The sequence below is a fragment of the Camelus dromedarius genome, chromosome 1 (assembly GCF_036321535.1).
Source record: "Camelus dromedarius isolate mCamDro1 chromosome 1, mCamDro1.pat, whole genome shotgun sequence".
Lineage (NCBI taxonomy): Eukaryota > Metazoa > Chordata > Mammalia > Artiodactyla > Camelidae > Camelus > Camelus dromedarius.
The window spans coordinates 43,358,359-43,377,687 of NC_087436.1; the positions used below are offsets into that span (position 1 = coordinate 43,358,359).

The 19,329-nt window shown below is 35.7% G+C and overlaps 1 protein-coding gene and 1 pseudogene across 12 annotated transcripts in view; one reads left to right on the forward strand and one right to left on the reverse strand.

The window, feature by feature from the left end:
- The window catches only part of ANK2 (ankyrin 2), a 603,826-nt gene that overhangs the window by 259,275 nt on the left and 325,222 nt on the right, over positions 1-19,329 (reverse strand). The window contains exon 1 of one of the 12 annotated variants that reach the window (XM_064480058.1): positions 18,077-18,172. The exons of the other annotated variants lie outside the window; for them this stretch is intronic. Coding sequence (XP_064336128.1) covers positions 18,077-18,157 — 81 coding nt within the window. The 5' untranslated portion in view covers positions 18,158-18,172. Of the gene's footprint in view, positions 1-18,076; positions 18,173-19,329 lie in introns of those variants that run through there. 12 annotated transcript variants of the gene reach the window in all.
- Positions 15,608-15,959, forward strand: LOC105089921 (peptidyl-prolyl cis-trans isomerase A-like; annotated as a pseudogene).

The following is a 19,329-nucleotide window of genomic DNA, read 5'->3' on the forward strand; positions in this document are numbered from 1 at the left end:
CCACTTGAGTTTAATTAAGAAAAAAAAATGAACTGTTTTACATAAGATATTCTTTTTATTGCAGCCTTTGTTTAATTGACCTATAAATAAAAATCTGTTGCTAGGCAGTCACTGTTTCTTGCTTTCAGCATGACTAGCACTTTTCATTTTATACCTACTCATGCAAAGTCATAGTCCACAAATATGGAAGCCAAAGTAGAAAACTAAATCAAACTTTCTTTGGAAACTACATTTCCAGAGGTAAGGCCCAGTCAGGCCTTTTCTGTGACATGGTGTTTCTGTCATTTTTAAATCAAATTAATCACTGAAAGACTAAGCACCAACATGGACAGTATGTGTTTCCAGCTAATAGGAGCCAAGACATTCAGACCAACCCTCCCACTGGTAAAATATAAATCACATCTTAAAAGCAATGAAGAGCTGACATGATAACCAGGAATTCCTAGGCAAAACTGAAGAAAAATGGAACTGCTGGGAGATAAACAAGCAGAAAAATTCCTTGTGTTTCCTGAGTGTATTTCCTCAATCATTTGAACTTTCATTTTGTAAACTTCATGAGCCAGAAGGCAGAAATCAAAGGCCAATGTCTACACAAGGTGCAGAGTCTAATAGGCTTCTATTGTGAGGGCTCCCCACAATTATCTGAGACCTCAGAAAGCTACACTCTTAAGCCAGAGGTGGAATAATAAATAACCAGCCCTCGAGCAAAGGTTTTATTGCCTGATGTTTCAACAAAACTCAAGACTTGAACTTGGTTTAGGGTGCTCTCCAAATCATTTGTGACCACAGAGCCTGGCAGACGTAAAAATATATCTTCTCTGAAGAAGTTATCTTCCTCCTTGGCCTCAAATTATCTACATAAATAATTTCCCAAGTACAGCATATAATCAAAGACAACCAAGCATAGGGCAGAAACCATAGAACAGAGGAACAGACCTATAAAGACTTGAAACAATGGAACTATGAACAAGGCACTGACACAAAAGGAATGAATTTAAAAAACAAAACAAAGCTGTTTTGGTTCCCCAAAGTAGCATCACTTAGTTGGGAAGTTATGCAATCCGAACTCTTCAAGCTCAGTCTTACCTCATTTTTTTCTTTACCTTTCCACCAAACCACACTACTGTGCATAAGAATAAATGATAATGAATGTTAGATAAATGGGCAATAAATGCATCAAGTGAATTGTAGAAACAATAGGTACTATAGGGCTTTTGAACACTATACTTCTAAAGAAAAAGTTTTGATAACAAAGTAATGAATCTTAATAAACAATTACAATCCTTAAACATTTAAGAATTCAAAACTGTCACCAAAATCTAATGGATACATAAGATGTCACTGAAAACATACAACAGAATATTTTTCACAAGTTAGAAGTTTTATAGGAAAAATGAACTTGATAGTTTAGGTAGAAACTTTAGGCAATGTTCAACCCAGCTAACTTTGTAAAATAAGAGTATCTGTAGATTTTTTTTACTGTTTCAAGTCCTGTGATACACTTAGCTTTCAGTTTGTTCAGAGAAACGGAATAAATGAGTTTTCTTCCTCCCCTCACTTCTTGAAAGACATAGAGTAGAAGTTCTCTTAACAAACCTTTACTTAATAAAATGTCTCCAGTGCCTCTGTGAATACTGACTGATGCCCAGTGTATATGAAAAGCTTGGAGCTTACCAGCTGTTCTATACAATGTGCAATTCTCCCACCAGCTAAGCTGTGTGCCTACCAAGGGCCAAGAATGTTTCTTACTAAACTTTTTATCCCACATGTACTTGCTATTGCAATTATATAATTTAAATAAACATTATCTAACAAAATACGGGTGCCAAGAAAGTTGTTGTTATACGAAAATTCATATAAATGCTTTGTAAGGACTTGATAAAGATGAATTCCTAACAAATATGTCTGTTGAATTACGGGCATGGCTGAAACAAACATAAAATACTGGGAAGAAGGCTTCAGAAATATCTAGAAATTCTACAATCAACTTGTTCTGCAAGTGTCTTTAAGTTTTGACTTCAATTAAAAGATGCCAAACTGGAAAACACAGGTGAGACAAAATATAGATGAATGCAATTGTTTATTCAAAAAAGGTTGGGAAATTTGTAAACAAAACATTCTTAAACAAAAAATTTTGATCCTACATCAAACTATCGGTAAAAGAATTCCAATGTATATGTTTCAAGTTAAAATAAAACATTTAGGGTATGTGTGTATTATTGTTTTTGATTCTCCACTTTAACCAATTTTTTTAAATTAAAGGATAAAAATAGTTTTGATAATGTTATAAAACAGAGCTTCTTTTGTGTGATGAAGGGTTTTGAGTTTGGGTTTTGAATTCCAACTTAGGCTCTATAATTTTGGGTATATTACCTAGTCTACAAAGGCTTCAATATCCTTTGATATAAATGGAGATAATGTCTACGAAATAGAACCAAGAGAAGTATCACATATAAAACATCTAATAGGTGCTCAATAAGTAGTAACTACTATGATTATTGTTTTGAGAAAAATAAACATGAAGATAAAAGCATGAAAAGGAAGAAACGTAGCCTTATAAGGCAGAAACACAGGAAATAGATAGGAAATAAGATAGGATGACCCCTCAAAGTAGTGTGGGTAGAAAGAAAATGCTGATCATTTTGGATAATCAGCATCATGAAGAAGTTCACTCTTAAGACTATTAGGTAACAATGAAAGTCAACACATACCTGGTAACAAGGAATGAGTCTTAAAATCAATGAACATGTGCTATGGTCTGAATATTTGTGCTCCCCCTCAAAATTCATGTGTTGAAATCCTAATGCCAAATGTAATGGTATTAGTAGGTGGGGCCTTTGGGAGATAATTAGGTCACAAATGAGATTAATGCCCTTATAAAAGATACCCCAGAGAGCTCCCTGCCTCCTCTCTACCATGTGAAGATACAAGGAGAATCCTGCCACCTGGAAGAGGGACCTCTTCTCATCCTGCTGTGTTGACACCCTTATCTCAGACTTCCGGACTCCAAAACTGTAAGAAATAAATTTCAGTTGTTCACAAGCTATAGTATTTTGTTATAGCAGCTAGAACAGACTAGGATGACACATGTGCCTCAGAAAATATTTGTTAGCCCCTATGAAAGTATAGCTCTTTAGAGTCATTTTACTTAAATAAATTCAGCACCAAAGATTTAGACCAGTCCTCAATCAGAATAAAGGGACACCCTACAAAAGCTTCATTTTAATTGGAAGAACAAAGCAAAGAACAATTACCATTTGGCTACCAAGTAGGCATAGTTCCAAATGGAAGGCTCTATAATGGTCTCTTTTCAAATAGATTTATTACCAGGGTAAAGTAATAAATAGGCAGGAGATGGAATGCTTTTTCACTCTTAATTAATCCTAAAATTCAATTTTAGTAAAGGGCAAGACTGACCCACTTACAAGAATAGTTTTGTAAGTACACAAACAGTCTGTCAGTGTGGCACACCTCTGAAATACTGTGAGAAAATTTGTCAAACTAAATGCCTTCTTCACTCATAAGATTGGAGATAAAATCATCTTTCCAGAAACAAACAAAAAACAAGTAAGATGTACAACCACACAGCAGGAATTACAATCACAACTGAAGACAAAGCCCTGCAAGGGGAATTTCCATAATTCAAACATCATTCTGCTTTTGTATTTTCCCTGCAGTGCAGTGTCAGCATTAGGATTTTTACAGAGGGAAAAATATTTACGATTCTACTCAAAGAGCTGACTCTGAATTTGGAAGAGTATTTTTGGATAAATCAGAGCAGAGGGTTTCGATTCTCTTCCACACCTCACTGGGGTTTCTGCAGAGGCAGCTAGGTGGCCCTTCTGCAATTAAAGCAGCCCCAGGTGTATCTCCTTCTCAGACTAGAACACTCCAATTTGAGAAAAGGATCTGGTGCTTAAAAACATAAGCAAGCAAACAAACAAAAGCCTGAAAACTGAAATAAACTACATAAATGTGTTACCATGTGTCAGTAGAAATGAATAGAGTTTGGTAGCCCTCTGCTGGAGGAGAGATATTAAATCCACTTGCTCTAAAGGATTATTTGAGGAACTAAATTTTTTTATAAGGTTTATAGCACTACATTCATGCTGGTTACACACACACACACACACACACACACACATATATAAATATATATATATTGTTGTTGTTGTTTAATGGATATTTTTTCTATCTGCCAAGTCATATGATATAACATTAAACTGGAAGAATCTAATGCGGATTATAAATTAAAATACCATTCAGGGCTTTAAAAAAAAAAAAAGAATAGAAATTGAAACAAATAAAGCAAGTGAAAATTTGAGCACAAGCAAGATATTTGTAGGTTCCTGGTTGCCAAATCCCAACCTAGGATTTCTCTTAACCTCGTTCTAAATTAGATCAGTATATTTGTAACTAATCAAAAATTAACTGTTGAAGCAGTCTCAAGCTGTACACTAATATGCATTGTCAGATCTAATCTTACACATATTTGACTAAGACAATATAATCAGGCTTTTTGCTTAGAGTCAGAAGATTTCTAAACATGATGGCGGAATCACTCTAGGATATTCAACTCAATATGGATGTGCAATTTCTGAAGCAAGTCAGGTCCCAGAACAATACTATTTTTAAAAAAACTGTTTCACAAATGAACTTTCATGCTTGTATCAAACCCCATTGGAAAATTTTTGTATTTTAGTCTCAATAGTAAGCCTCTAAATGAATGAGTCTTGAAATAGTCTCTATAGATCTTGGAGCATTTTTTGGTTAATTTTTAATGTTTTTTTGTTTGTTTGCTTTTGGTGGGGGGAGTAATTAGGTTTGTTTTATTTTATTTTTTTAAGTGGCCGTGCTGGGGATTGAACTCAGGACTTCATGCATGCTAAGCACACACTCTACCACTGAGCTAACCCTCCCCCCAGTTTCTGGTTAATTTTATTTCACATACCCAATCTTATCAAAAATTCTATCTTCCTGTTGTATCACCTAAAACTGTTTCTTACTTTCAACCCTCTCTTCACATGCCCAGCCTCTGTCACAACTGCTTCCTAAGCTAATTGATAAGGTTTTGCCTGGTCCAGTCTCTTCAATTTTCTCATCCCCTCAGCAGAGGCCACTTGGTATTCACTTGCAAATTCTGCTAATCCTGTCCCACGGCAAGAAGGGTTTAAGGAATTCTTTTTCAATTCCTCAAAATGCAGGACCAACTCATACTTACATCTCAGTGTAGATAACTGCATTTATGCTTTGATTGTCAAAATTTAATCCTAACTTATGCTGGTAAAATGCCTAGGACTTCAGAAGTGCTACCTACTGACAAGAGTTACCTGTCACCAATTGGTCATCAGTCTAGCGAACATCCACATCTACTCTCCTCCTGAATATCCATCTCCATGCTTTACATATCTGCTGGCACACTGCAGTCAAGCACATAAGACCCTCCCCATCTGTTTGGAGTACCACCTTTTTCCTGAGGCCATTTTCTACTCTCAGCCCAAGTATTGAGAACATTGAGTCTAGCTACTTCCTGTTTCTGCTGTTCACTGTCCTCAGCTAGACACAGCCAGATGAGGTCCCCAGATACTACAATTTTTACCAAAATTATGTTCTTCACCCTCACCCTTTATATTTTTATTTCACTTATTTTAAATCATTTTAAATCACAACTCACTTCATTTGCTTTTTCTTATTATTCTGCCTCCTCTTTCAGTTTTTTTTCTCAATTACACATGTTTTTCACAATTCTTTTCTCTTCTTTAACAACTGTCTAGATTTGTAAAGCTCTTTGTGATAATAACGTTTTCAAAACATTTTTTTTAAAGGCAAAAACCTGTTTTTCTTTTCCTTTTCATTTCCACCCCAGAATTCTCACCATGTCTTCATCAAAATCACGCAAAAAAACCCCAGCAACTACATTTGGAAAGACTGTCGCATTTTACTGGGGAAATAGAAACATTAAATAGAGGTTATACTCTTAGCTTACTATGGAAAAAGCAACAGGCTAGGGGGATGATAACATAGACAAAGGAGGTTTGCCCTTCAACCTGTTTCCAATGCTATCAAATACTCAACAAACCCCAAATGTTGGAGATCCTGGATATTTTAAAAAGTACTTCTCAAGTCAGCATTTTGTCTGTCTTCTAAGGGAAAGAACGAAAGGCACGTGGGAGGAAAGGGACAAAAATGACAACTAATATATTTTAACTTGCGAAAATCCAAATATTAGTCTTTTATTACAAAACGGGCTTAAGCGCCTTCCTCTTATTTTACACTTAAATAAATATTCAGATGTGCAGAAATATTCCATGAAATATTTATGTAATATCCTAAAAAATGACAAATGGATATATCTAACTTGTATACTCCATCAACTTTATATAGCTGACTTTTAAAACACTGACAATAAAAGCTTGTACTTCTAAATGTTGATCAATCATTCAAGGCACAAATTATATTCAATAATGCATTTCCAGAGATCCCATGTGCTTCAAAAGTACTAAGCACTGTTTTAACTGGCTTTTGCTTAGTGCTAAGCAGGATTCTAAATTCTTTGAGTCATTTTCAATAAATTCATGATGATGTATCCTGGAGCGACTTTTGACCACTTTCAAAAATTGCCATTAAAATGTCAGTAATATTCTTTTTTTTTTCTTTCAAAAAACATTTTCTACTTAGAAGAAATCTTTGGTCTTAGACAACACTATTTTAAACAGTTGATGTTTTTGTACCACAAAGGCTATCAAACTCAGTCAATTCCTGGCTATTTAAGCTTTCATTTCTTAGCCTTTAATGCCATGTCCTTTCTTTTATGAATGTCATAAAAAAATTAAATAAGTGAAAAAAGATGAAAAGTTTCAAGTCACCTTGACTATACTTAGTCATAGTATTTGTGTTCCACATTAAGGCCAATTTCATCTTATGCAATGGATTACAGCAAATTAAATTGCAAAGAAAGCTCTATTTGTGATTTAATCACATCAGGAGTAGACAAAACAAGGATGTATTCACTTGGGTTTGACAAAACAGATAAAATTTTATTACTGATTTTTCTAAGTAGATGAAAGTAAGTAAGTTAAGTGAATATAACAAAGAGAAAAAGTAATTCTATGAAGGACAGTAGAGAATAATTATGTGTTGAATATATGTTGTATTAACTTTTTCTTTTGTACTGTTTCATTCTCCCTGCCTCCCCTCTCCCTGTGTCATACTTTTCTTTTGGGCCAAAGAGAGGAGGAAAATTAGACAGATAGGGGAAAATAACTTGGAACAGAAAATGGAGTCATTCCCCAGGGACACTACAAAGGCGAGAAGGATAAAGATGAGAAGGTCCTAGAAATTCTGTTCAGTCTAGTTACGTGCTTTCAAGATACCCGGAAATGCCTTACTAAGTTACAAGTGACTTCTATGATGCCAAATCTAATAGATGTTTGTCAGTCCTCATATTATTTGAACTTCTAATAGGATTTCATACAGCTGAATACTCTCTCCTCTCTCTGTTCTGGCTCTAGAATTGTCTGTTCTCCCCCCACCATTTTAGCTATGCTTAAGTCTTCTTTGGGTGTCCTCCTTCTCCATCATGTGAACTCAGACAGGCAGAACCTTCCTGGGGTCTTCTCTCTTCTCACGCTATCCTGCTCCTCAGCAGCATCTATTCTGACTAGTACTCAGCCAAAAACCTGGGAATTGTCCACATTCAATCTATCTCCGAGATTTGTAAATTTTTCTACCTAAATATATCTTTGTCTATCCATTCCTTTCATCCCCACAGCCACCAGCCATCGCTGCCTCTCACCAAGCCTATCATAATAGCTTCCCATTAGTTCCCCGACTTCTACTCCACCCCTCCTCCATTCCTCTGAGTGAGAAATTATCATGTTATAAATTGGATCCTGCTGAACAAATGCATAAACAAGTCCAAGGAATTCCCACTGAGCTTACTGACAATTCCAAAGCCTTCATGATCTGGACCCTCTTTGCTCCTGTCGCCTGACTCTGCTCCAGAGATGCTGGCTTTCCTTCAGTCCCTCCATGCAACAAGCCTTTTTTCACTTCAGGACTTGCACATCTACTTCCCTCTGCCTAGAACATGGTCTTCATTCTTCTCCTCATAAAACTCTCTTACAACAATCTGTATTCTACTTCTTAGCCTTTATCACAACTTATACTAATAAAGTTAATTAGGTTTTTGTTTGGTTAATGTCTTTTTTTCCCCCATTGGAATGTAAACTCCACAAGGGCAAGTTCCTGGTGCCACACACACTGACTGGCATGTAATATGGGCTCAGTTTTGTTCGATAGATGGATGAATGCGTGAATGATTGATTGATGACCAAGAACACTGAAAAGAATGCTGAAGAATTTAACTTCCTTTAGAGGAATTATTCATATACTTATAATCAGAAAAATATAATATCTGCTTCCCTTATTCTATCTAGATTCTTTCCCTGGTCCCCATCATTTTATTTATGGTTCCTCTTGTCTACTGCTGTGGACAAAAGATGATATAGATACAATAATGAGAAAGAACATGCCAAACATAGTAATTTAAGGTCTGAACACTCCCTGTCTTCATGCAAACCTCCCAGTTAGCCACACTCATCATTAAAATGGCTTCAAATTAACAAAGACATTGTTAGGTGGATCGTTAATTTTCACCTATAAAGGTACTCAGAATTCTTGGAGTATTTAACCAAAATTAAAGGCTATCAGGGAAAAAAAAGTCACAAAAGGAAAAACAGGTAATATAATAAAGGTATGTTTTAAAGAAGTATCAGTGTCACAGAGGGAAGATAGCCAGAGAGAAGTCTCTCCTCTGAGAAAATGAAAAGCAGTCTAAAACTTCCCCTGTGAAAAAGTCCTGAGCAACAACTGCATTAAAGTATCACCTCGCACTATTTCCATACTTTGGGATCCCAAGATTAGGAGGAAGCAGTTCCCACCTCCCGTTACAGCAGATCTGATGTTCCATTTCACCAGCCCTGCCAATCAGCACCTGGTTCATGATCTTAGCTGATGTGTAATTGTTCTCTAAATTCACCTGTTGCTTTGAATCTAGCAGTGATGCTATTCTGCCAAGATACCACTGGAGGCCAGTCATGCTACAGTATGAATTCCAGCCACACCCTAAATTTAAAAAAAAAAAAACTAAAATAATAAAAGAACATTACAATATCTAAAACAATATTTAGTGTTATAATATTATTAATTAATACTGCCATAGTATTATATGGTATATTGTTATAGTATTATTAATTATTATTAATTAATGTTAGTAATATTAATATTATAAGATTACAAAACAATGCTTTGTAAGTAAATACAAATAAATGTACACAAGTGTAATTTCAAAATCCAACATAATAGTAGAATTTTTTCTAGAGAAGAGATGGAATTTGATTCTGATATTTCAATTAAACACCTGCATTGATCCAAAGATAACTAAATTTGTTGACTACCTTGACTGTGGTGATGGCTCTTATGGTTTATACATATCTCAAAACTTATCATATTGTACACTATACTAAATATGTGCACTAAATATTTATGTTGATTATATCTTTAAAAGCTGATAACATAAAGAAGATAACTGAAGTCCATATATGTGTGTGTGTGTGTGTGTGTGTGTGTGTGTATAGAGAGGAAAGATACACTCCCCTCCATGGAAGCAAATTCTTTCTGGCCCTCTCAGTGTTGAAATAAATATTTTGAATCCATAACTAAATATCTTCCTTTAGAAAAATGTCCAAATTTTTAAACATTATATAAACATGGTTTCTCAAGGCTGTCTCTTTTCTAATGACGCAAAGTCTTTTGTCTCAGAGATATGTTGACAAGAAAAGTCTTTATTTCTATGAATCTGATGATTAAGCAAAACAGTATTCCCGTGGTTTTTGAGAAATCGCTCTTTTTTTTAAATCACAGAGCACCTACCTCAGTGGGATATGACTTGCAGATATATTAAAATAAGCAGAAAAAACATGACCTAATTTAATTTGCATTCACTTAACATCCAATTCAATTTAAATATTTACTCAATGTATTGGCCGTATGTTCACCCGGAAAATTTATCATCACTAATTGAAAAAGAGATACAAAAGCAGCAAAGTAAGAAAGGTCCAATAAGTTCTGCTCACTTACAAAAGTTTCATAATACACTCTTGTCCAGCATAAACACTGGCTGAGTTAATTATGAATTCAGAACACACTTTTCAGGCAATGAAGAATTAGTGAACTCCAAACATGTAAATTCTTGGTTATCACGGTGTTGATATTTTGCTACAAATTCCACTACCAGAAAAGAGAAGCAACACATTTTGGAGAATTTCCTAATGGAGAGCAGACAGTTAGGGTGAAGGCATTGTCTGTTACTCAGGGAAGGTGTGTCATCTGCCTACACTGATTCAGCCCGTGTGCTCACATGGTGCCCAGACAATAAGGTGACAGAAACAGGAGAGGAGAGCAGACTTTTATCTGCAGCTTTAAAAAATGAGCTATTCCATAATGAGCAGATTTTCAAACAGCAAATTATCTCTTATGGAAATAACGGACCTGGAATTAGATATACGTAGTTAGAGCACATATGTGTGACTGAAACACTAATTTAATCATTTAAATGATTTTCTGAAGCTTCTAAAAGTCCCCAATATACTGCCACAAAAGAGCGGTCATCTCAACACCCTATTACAAATTCCCATCATTAAGATAACAAATGCATAATAATTGGGTTTTGCCAGTTCTATGAAATCAACAAACTAGTACTATAAGCATTTTATAGCACTTTATATTCTCATATAATATCTGTGAAAGTCAATGAGGTTAAATGACAGGTCCAAGGTCAAAAAAATGAGACTAGAATATAGTGTATCTAATCCACACTCTTTCTCCCACTGGGCTCTTTACCTGGAAAACCTTGCTTCTTTTAAATTTTCAGCTGTTAAAAGCATATGTATATTGGTACAACTTTGGACAACAGTTTTGCATTACCTCATAAGTAGAAAATGTGCAAAGAAAAAGCATGTTTGATTATCTGTACAGGGAATTTTGAAAGAAACTTATTATCTCAATTGCCATGTGATTAATAAAATAATGCAGTATATTAAAGAAACAAAAACTAAAATAACTACTGCAGGCATTTATTAACCACACACTGTATGTGAACAATACTCCATACACCTTATGCCCATTACCTCATTTAATCCTTACAATAGGATGAGGGAGGTATTATCATTACCCCTATCTTCTAGGCAACTGAGTGAAGATTACAGAATTAACTTGTCCAAAATCAAAGCAGCAAGTGACAAGGAATGGACGGAACTAAAATACAAGAATAGAAAGTGACCCATTCAAGACTGCACAACAAATTACTGGCAGAATCCAATCTCTTTAGGTCAGTGCTTCTCAAGCTTTGGTGTGCACACAAATCACCTGTTGATGTAAACATAGGTCTGATTCCCTAGGTCTGGGAGTCTGAGAGTCTGTACTTCATACAAAGTCCAGGGGATGCCCATGCTTCTGGTCTGTGGATATCTTTAATTTATACTATTGTTTCTGCCAGTATGTCAAGTTACTTCTCATTAAATCTTCCTTATATTTACCAAGCTTAACATTTATTAAACTCCAGTCCCCACAGTCAGGAGTAAGGGCAGCTCTACACTGTGATAAGTATTGCATATAACTTTGCTACTGTGTATAGTATATACTTTGACCACATTGATTTTAATCCTGTAGCCAGATGCCATTCTAAATAAATCCAAATATTCTGACCCTAATTTACATCTCTGCATATTACCACATTCAAAAAATAACTCTGAGAATGAACACTGGCTCTATTCAAATTAGAGGAGAAAAATAATGTGTAGAGCGGAAACATGATTTTATTTTATAAGTTTCCAACAATCTTCATATTGATGAATTTTGTTTTTATCTGTCCTTATGGTATCTGTGATTACAAATCCTTTAATTTTTCATACAGTAAGTTCCAGAAGCCCAATACACTTGAGACTCCCACTCATTATTAGAGCGTCTGAAAACAGGCCTTTGTGAAATTCAGTGGAGGCTGGAATGCATGTCTGAGAGAAACAAGCAGAAAGGTGGTAAACAGAGTGATTAAGAGCAGACTTGGAAATCAGACTGCCAGGAAGCAAGCAAATCCCTGTGCCCTGCGAATTTAGACAGATTTTACTCCCTCTCTAGGCTCCAATTTTCTTATCTATATAAGAGGGCTATCTAACAGAAGTGAATGAGTTAATTACTATGGGACTCAAAATACTGGCATGTAATAAGCACTCAATAATGTTAGCTACTATTATCAAAAACTAAATTTTGATAATTTTTAAAAATTATTCATGCTGAATCCATTCTTTGTTTCAGAAAGTAGAACTATAGGCATTTGGTCGTTTTTCTTTCAAATAAACCTTAAAATTGCCAATTGGTAGGAAATTCTCCGGGAAAAATTTAATAATGACAAACATGGCAGAACATACAACATTTAAAAATATATAGAGAGATCAATTAACACATCTTACAAAGACTGTCCCAATCCAAAATTTGATCAAAGGATTCAGCTACTATTTCACTTGCCTAAATTCCTAAATTTAAAATTCAAGGTCATTTGGATTTTTTTTCTTTGTAGCTTTACAAGCATATTGAGAGAAGTCAAAATTTCAGGCCGTGTTGACTTGCATTTCAATACGATGCTGAAGATGGCTGATAAGTATTTTTAACACAGCAAGTGCAATCTGTGCTGAAGTACTGCTGCCAAAATCAGGTTTGATGCTACGGTTCAAAGACAGGCAGCATCTATACCACTGCTGTTCAGAGCTTGATCAAGGGGCCAGTAGATGCAACCCTTAAGTTCTTCTTTTCTCTTTGCATCCATACACCTGAGACCCTCCACCTTCTGTCCCGCAGTAGCCCCAAAATTCTTTGATTATCAAAAGTCACAGGGGTGTCTGGATCCTTCCAGCCACTGTTCCTTCACCATCTCAAACTCAAATGCCAAGCAGGGGAAGCAGGTTATATAAGCATCAGAAGTGGGGGTGATGGTGACTATCTAAAGAGGACCGCTTCTATTCAGTCTCAAACCATTATGTTCAAGTGGAAATGTGGCCCAATATTACTGGATGTTCTGATTTTATAGAGAAGCTGGAATTCTGGGCTTTTGTGTGAAATCTTCTATCAAAATATTGACAACTAAGCCAATTTTTAAAATGTTATGTGAGCTGAACAAAATTTGCCTATAGTTAGGCCATGTATTTTCTAATCCCCAGATATTATGGTAAAGGATGCAATTTGAACAGACACACTTACATTAAAACAAACCAAAAAACAACCCCCACAGGAAGAAACTTTTAAATCTTTGCAACGTCAGTTACTGGAGCCGTTTAAAAACAGATCACTCAGGGCTCATTTTCAGGAATTTCTTCCTAAATAAATTCCCCAAATCTCACATAGCACCCCCTTAGAAAGAAATCCCAGGAGAATATTTTTTTGTAGCACCATTTAGGTTTTCCGTTTTAGAACTCATTTGAGCACACTGCAATAATATTTTGATACCAAAAGAAATTAGATTTTGGAAGGAAAAGGAATTTATTATATAAAATGGTAGCTTATCAACTATCGGTATTTTTATGAAAGTCATACTCAAGGTTAGAATAATTCTTAGAAAGAGAGAATTTAACTGAGAATCTTATTTGAGGGGAAAGCCTTTTAACTTAGCAGGCATTTCTGCATTAGCCAGGACTATTACATGCCCATGTTACAATTCCACAGACTTCTTGATATGACAGCATCTGAATCAAATAGTATTAAATATCCAAAGGTTAGCAAGACTTTGACTTTACACAACTTTTACTCATTGCTTGATTCTATGCACACAAGCAATAACAAAACACTTAAAAAATCACATTTCACGAAACTAAGTCTAGAAGAAAATTCCCATGCCCTATGAACTAGAGATTGCCTTACATCTCTTTTTCATCTATTTTAATCTATTAAAATGTCCTTTCAACTGTAAATCTGAGCATCTTCTAAAAATCCTAACACCTTAGATTACCATGGGCTCTATTTATGGGTTTTCAAGGTATCTTCATGCTTATCATCCCTTTTCAAATATCTGCATCACAATAGTAAAGTAGGACAAAATTAGAAGACACATTTAAGAATCTAAAGCTGTATCTTCTTACATTCTTCAATGCTTTGGTAATAATGCAACATAATATACTAAAAACTAAAAACAAAACAAAAACAGTGACCAAGTAAATACGGTCATAAAATGTTTGCAGCCCTTCCCATCAGGAGACAAATCTATTTCCCTTCCTTTGAATCTGGGCTGGCCTCGTGACTTGCTTTGACTAACAGAATGTGGTGAACTGGCACCGTGGGACTTTTAAAGCCTAGGTCTTAAGACACCTTGCAACTTCCTTTTCCACCTTCTTGGAATGTTGCCTTGAGATCACCATGAAAAATGCTGATTGAGCCTACTGGAGTAAGAGAGAATTCAGGTTGTTGTCTCAAACCATTAAGTGTTCAGGTGGTTTGTTATGCTGTGATAATTAACTAGAGCAGAACTATGGCTCTGAACGACCAAACGATGTGTTTAAGCAGAACTGAGACTCATGATAGGTGAGACCATGGACATTAGAGCCAGAAAGGCCTAGATTTCAATTCATGATCTAGTTATCCAACTTCTCTGAGCCTCAGTTTACTCATCTGTAAATATGGTGCTAATTGTATCTGTGTAAGAAACTGTGGCAAATGCACAAATGTATAAAGACCCAAATGCAGGTAAATGTTAGTTGCCTTCCCGGCTCGGGTCATTTGTCTTCTATTTCATTACCTTTTGGAGACATAAAATGTTCTTTTCTAAATCACATTTTGCGAAAGATTAATATTCTGGGGTTTTTGAGCTTTGTTACATAAAGCTCATAAAGCAAGACCACAATCATACTTTTAGGCACGTGAGGCCACTTGATAATAATGTGCTCTGAAAATCTCCACTTCAAAACGGTGTTTGAAAATTAAGGATGATGCTAATGTTTTGTTCATATGGACATGCATATTCTAAAACACCAGCGCTGTCTGCTCATTCCTAGATGAAATGTGACTGTTGTCAGCCACTAACAAAAGGCTCTCTTGCATAGCCAGAGAGGCGCCTGTGAAAAACTCCCAGTGACTGAAACGTGTCCCTCAGGGAGCTGCCGACACCTCTGAGGAACCTCAGAGTCCCTGAGCTCATATTCTACACAGCCCACGGTTCCCAAGACATTGCTTCACAATAGTACTTCTAACTCTAATGAAGAGCATCCAGGGATAGCTGACATAGTAATTTGTCACCCGGAAACCTATCCAGTGAACAACATTCATGAGTGAATTCTGATTTCTTATAGGGAGCATACAATGCTCTTCTAGGAATTCTAGAACACTTACATATCCAAAAACAGTACTAATGTGGCTTTGCAGATGCCACCATTGCCAACTCCCAGCCAAAGTCAACCCACCCTGTTCTTTGACATCACAGATGAGGACACATCTTCAAGCTATTTGCAGACAAAATTACAAAGACAGCAAAATATTTGCATTCTGAGCAATGGGGAGAAAGGTTTTGATTGTAAGGGTTCTTGCTCTCACACAGTTATTCTAGGCTTTATGTGTTGGTTGGGTGGTGACTTTACACGTGATAATGGCACTAATGGTAAATCCATCTATGGGGAGAAATTTCATGATGAGAACTCCTTCCTGAAGCATATAGTCCTGGCATCTTTTCCATGGCAAACACTGGACCAACCAAGCAGTTCCCAGTTTTTCACTTGCACTGACAAGACAAGAAGTTGGATGGCACATGTAGGGAAGAGCAAAAGAGGGGTACAGTGGAAGCCACGGAACACTTTGGGTCAAGGAATGGCAGGACCAGCAAGAGGCTCACCATTGTCCACTGTGGACGACTCTAGTAAATTTGACTTGTGTTTTATTTTAACCACCAGGTCATTCCTTATGTAGCTCAGGAGGGCACCCCTCCACCCCCATCAGCAGACAACACCCTATAATCTTCGTGCTCTCACTATAGTTCTTCAAGGTCCCCATTTTCATATCTCCCTACAGGTCTAGCTGGATTGCAGACTTAGGTATGTGATTATGTAATAACAAACAGACAACAAAAGAGTACCAATGAAATTATTACATTGGGAAACTTCATGTTCAGAATCTAGAATTTACTTATAATTCATTTCTAAAAGTTTCCAGCCAAGACAGAAGACAATAGAGCGAATAAATTTTAAATAATGATAACAGTCATTCAAAACATGTGGCATCTCCTGAAAAGTACTATTATTTCAGCAAGAAATAGTGGTTAAAATACATTACTATATTTATATCTTTAGAACTTATAGAAAGTCAATTTCTGTGAGAAAACCAGGATATCCATCATTTTGAAAAGGTAAATAATTATTAAATAATACAGCTATAACATGGAGATCTTGATTTTTTCCCCCAAACTGAAAATTAAAGTAGCCATGGAAATTTCCTTATTTGCCAACACTGGAAGAATGGATAAATCATCTTCCTTTGATATGATTAATCTGTCTGTTAACAATTTTCCCTGCTTTTAAGTGGCAACAGCAACAAAAAAAAAAAACATAGAGAAAAACAAAGAGTTTAACATCATGGATAAAAATTTTAAACTCCCATAGAATAAAATGATTCAAATTTAAAAAGATTTTTTTGGTGGGGGGAGCCTTCATCATTTGGTTTTAATCTATTTTCCAGCCTCGTCTCCTATTATTTTCCAATATACATCTTTGGTTTATTGCTTTTTTTTTTTTTAACCTCATTAAACATTTTTCCAAACCTGAAAATATGCCTTGACTTTGGCATGTGCTGCCCTGGATATCTAGAATGCCCTTTCCTTCCTTCTTTTCCTGAAAAACTCCTACACATCCCCCAAATTCCATTTCAGCATCATTGTCCCCCCCCCCCAGTGCAGTTACACTAGCCACTGCACTCTGTTCCTTTCCTTATAATAGCACCTAACACATTATATTGGAATTTATTTGTTTATACATTTATGTTCTATTTGAATATAAGTTTCTTGGAGTTAAGGGCTGTCTTAGTCACTTCTGTATTCCTATCTCCCAACCTGCCACACACAGTAGCACTTATAATGTGGTCTCTGGTGACTTCTGACCTTATCTCTGACCATTCTCCTTCTTGTTTCTGACGCTTCAGACTTACTGACCCCTCCGGTCCTCATCAAGCGAGCCAAGCAAGTTCCCTTCTCAGGCACCTGCTGTTTCCTCCCCCAGGAGTGGTCTTACCCTGAGAATCACAGAGGCCACTCCTTCTCAGGTCTCTGATCAAATATCACCAACACTTATTTCCTTAACAACACTAGTTTAAACAGCCATCATCACCCTTTATCCCCTTACTGGGCTTTAGTTCTGGTCATAGAATTCATTGCCATCTGACATCGTCTGTCTGTTGGTTTGTTTTCCTTGTCTCCCTCTCATACACACACACCTCCTCCACTAGAATATAATCACCAGAAGGGAAGGACTCTATTTTATTCACGGCAGGGGCTCCCTGTACCTAGAACAGAGCCCTTCACAGGGTGGGCACTTAATCATCATTTCTTGAAAAAAGAGTGATGAATGTTTGCGTTAGACTGAATTGCAACTATAGAAAAAAAATCTATGAGTACACACAAAAAATGGAACAGGAATATAATTTTAAGGTAATATAGCAATCAACCTCGTTTCAAATTTTTCTTTAATTGTATTGTGCTGATTTTTTTCCATAAAAACAAAATAGTTTTTAAAAACAAAAAAGGAGAGCCTTGCAGATGTACTGTCTTTTATTGACTTCTGAGACCCATTTCAAAGGTACGCAAGGTGCTTCAAAGTATGTTAAGAGAGTACAGTCGTTCTTAAATGAGTTCTGAAGCAGTTTTTATGTTTATATTAAATATATTACATTAGTTCTATTGTAGTCATCAATCATCTGATCAATGATCAATAAATATATAACATCAAACCAGCTTTTGAGTCAAAATAAAGAAAAAACTGTAAGTAAATTGACTTACATTATACAGAGACTCAAATCTAAAAGCAATCTTGCTAGATCCTCTGATTTTTCCATCTTTCCCTTTTCTGTCTACATTCATGCAGAGCTTCCAATAAACTGTTCCAGAAGATGAGAAACTATTTCTCTTAAAGAAAAATAGAACACAACATTGTAAAATGATTATAAATCAATAAAAAATGTTAAAAAATAAAATAAAATAAAATATCAAAAAAAAAAAAAGAAAAGAAAAATAGATAAAGGTCCTATAAAACCTAGTGACAGAAAGTTCCCCCTTCCTCTAAACCTCTTAGGTTGCCCTCCAAGCCTGTGCTGGTGGGCCTTCCCTGCCAAGTTCCTCACAGCCAGCCCCTCTGCTAACAGGGCATTCATGAAGTTCTACACTTTTATAGACTGGCATTTTAGGTCTGTTTTCTCTGTGATGAACTTTCTTTGATCTGCCAAAGAATTTTAACATGCAAAGTCATAATTCGCAACCACAGGTAACTTCTGGGTAGGCAATAAATACTGCCACTGGGATTAATGAATTTTAAGAAAAAAAGCCTACAGAAACAAAAGTGCCAAAGAAACCTATGAAGGATGGGGATTGATACAATAATGTTAAGCATAAGTAATCCACCTGGAAACAAAAAAATAAGTACATCACCGCAGGTATGGGAACTGATTTAATGGGAGATAACTAGAGGTAGAACAGAGACAGAGTAAAGAGAAGACTAAACTACAAATCAAGAAATAGACATGGGTCACAGTACGTGAGGAAGCACAGAATAAGTTCAAGTTAATTATAAATCTAACCATAACACATGCCTACTATAGCATCTTAGTTTTTTGTGTATATATATATATTTATTGAACTACAGTCAGTTTACAATGTTGTGTCAATTTCTGGTGTACAGCACAGTGCTTCAGTCATACATGAACATACATATATTCATTTTTATACTCATTTTCACCATAAGTTACTACAAGACATCGAATATAGTTCCCTGCGCTATACAGTAGAAACTTGTTGTTTATCTATTCTATATATATCAGTTAGTATCTAGCATCTTATTTTTTTAACTGGTTTTATTTCCCAGTGTTTATGACTATTTACTGAGCTATCCTTTAAGTTCCTTTTCTGAGGCCTATATGTGGATAATAAATTTTAGAATGATGTCACAATTTTAAGTCAAATATTTGTAATGTAACCGAACCTGGTATCTTACATTTTAAAAAGCATCACATGTCTCTTCTGAACTCCTACTCATCCTT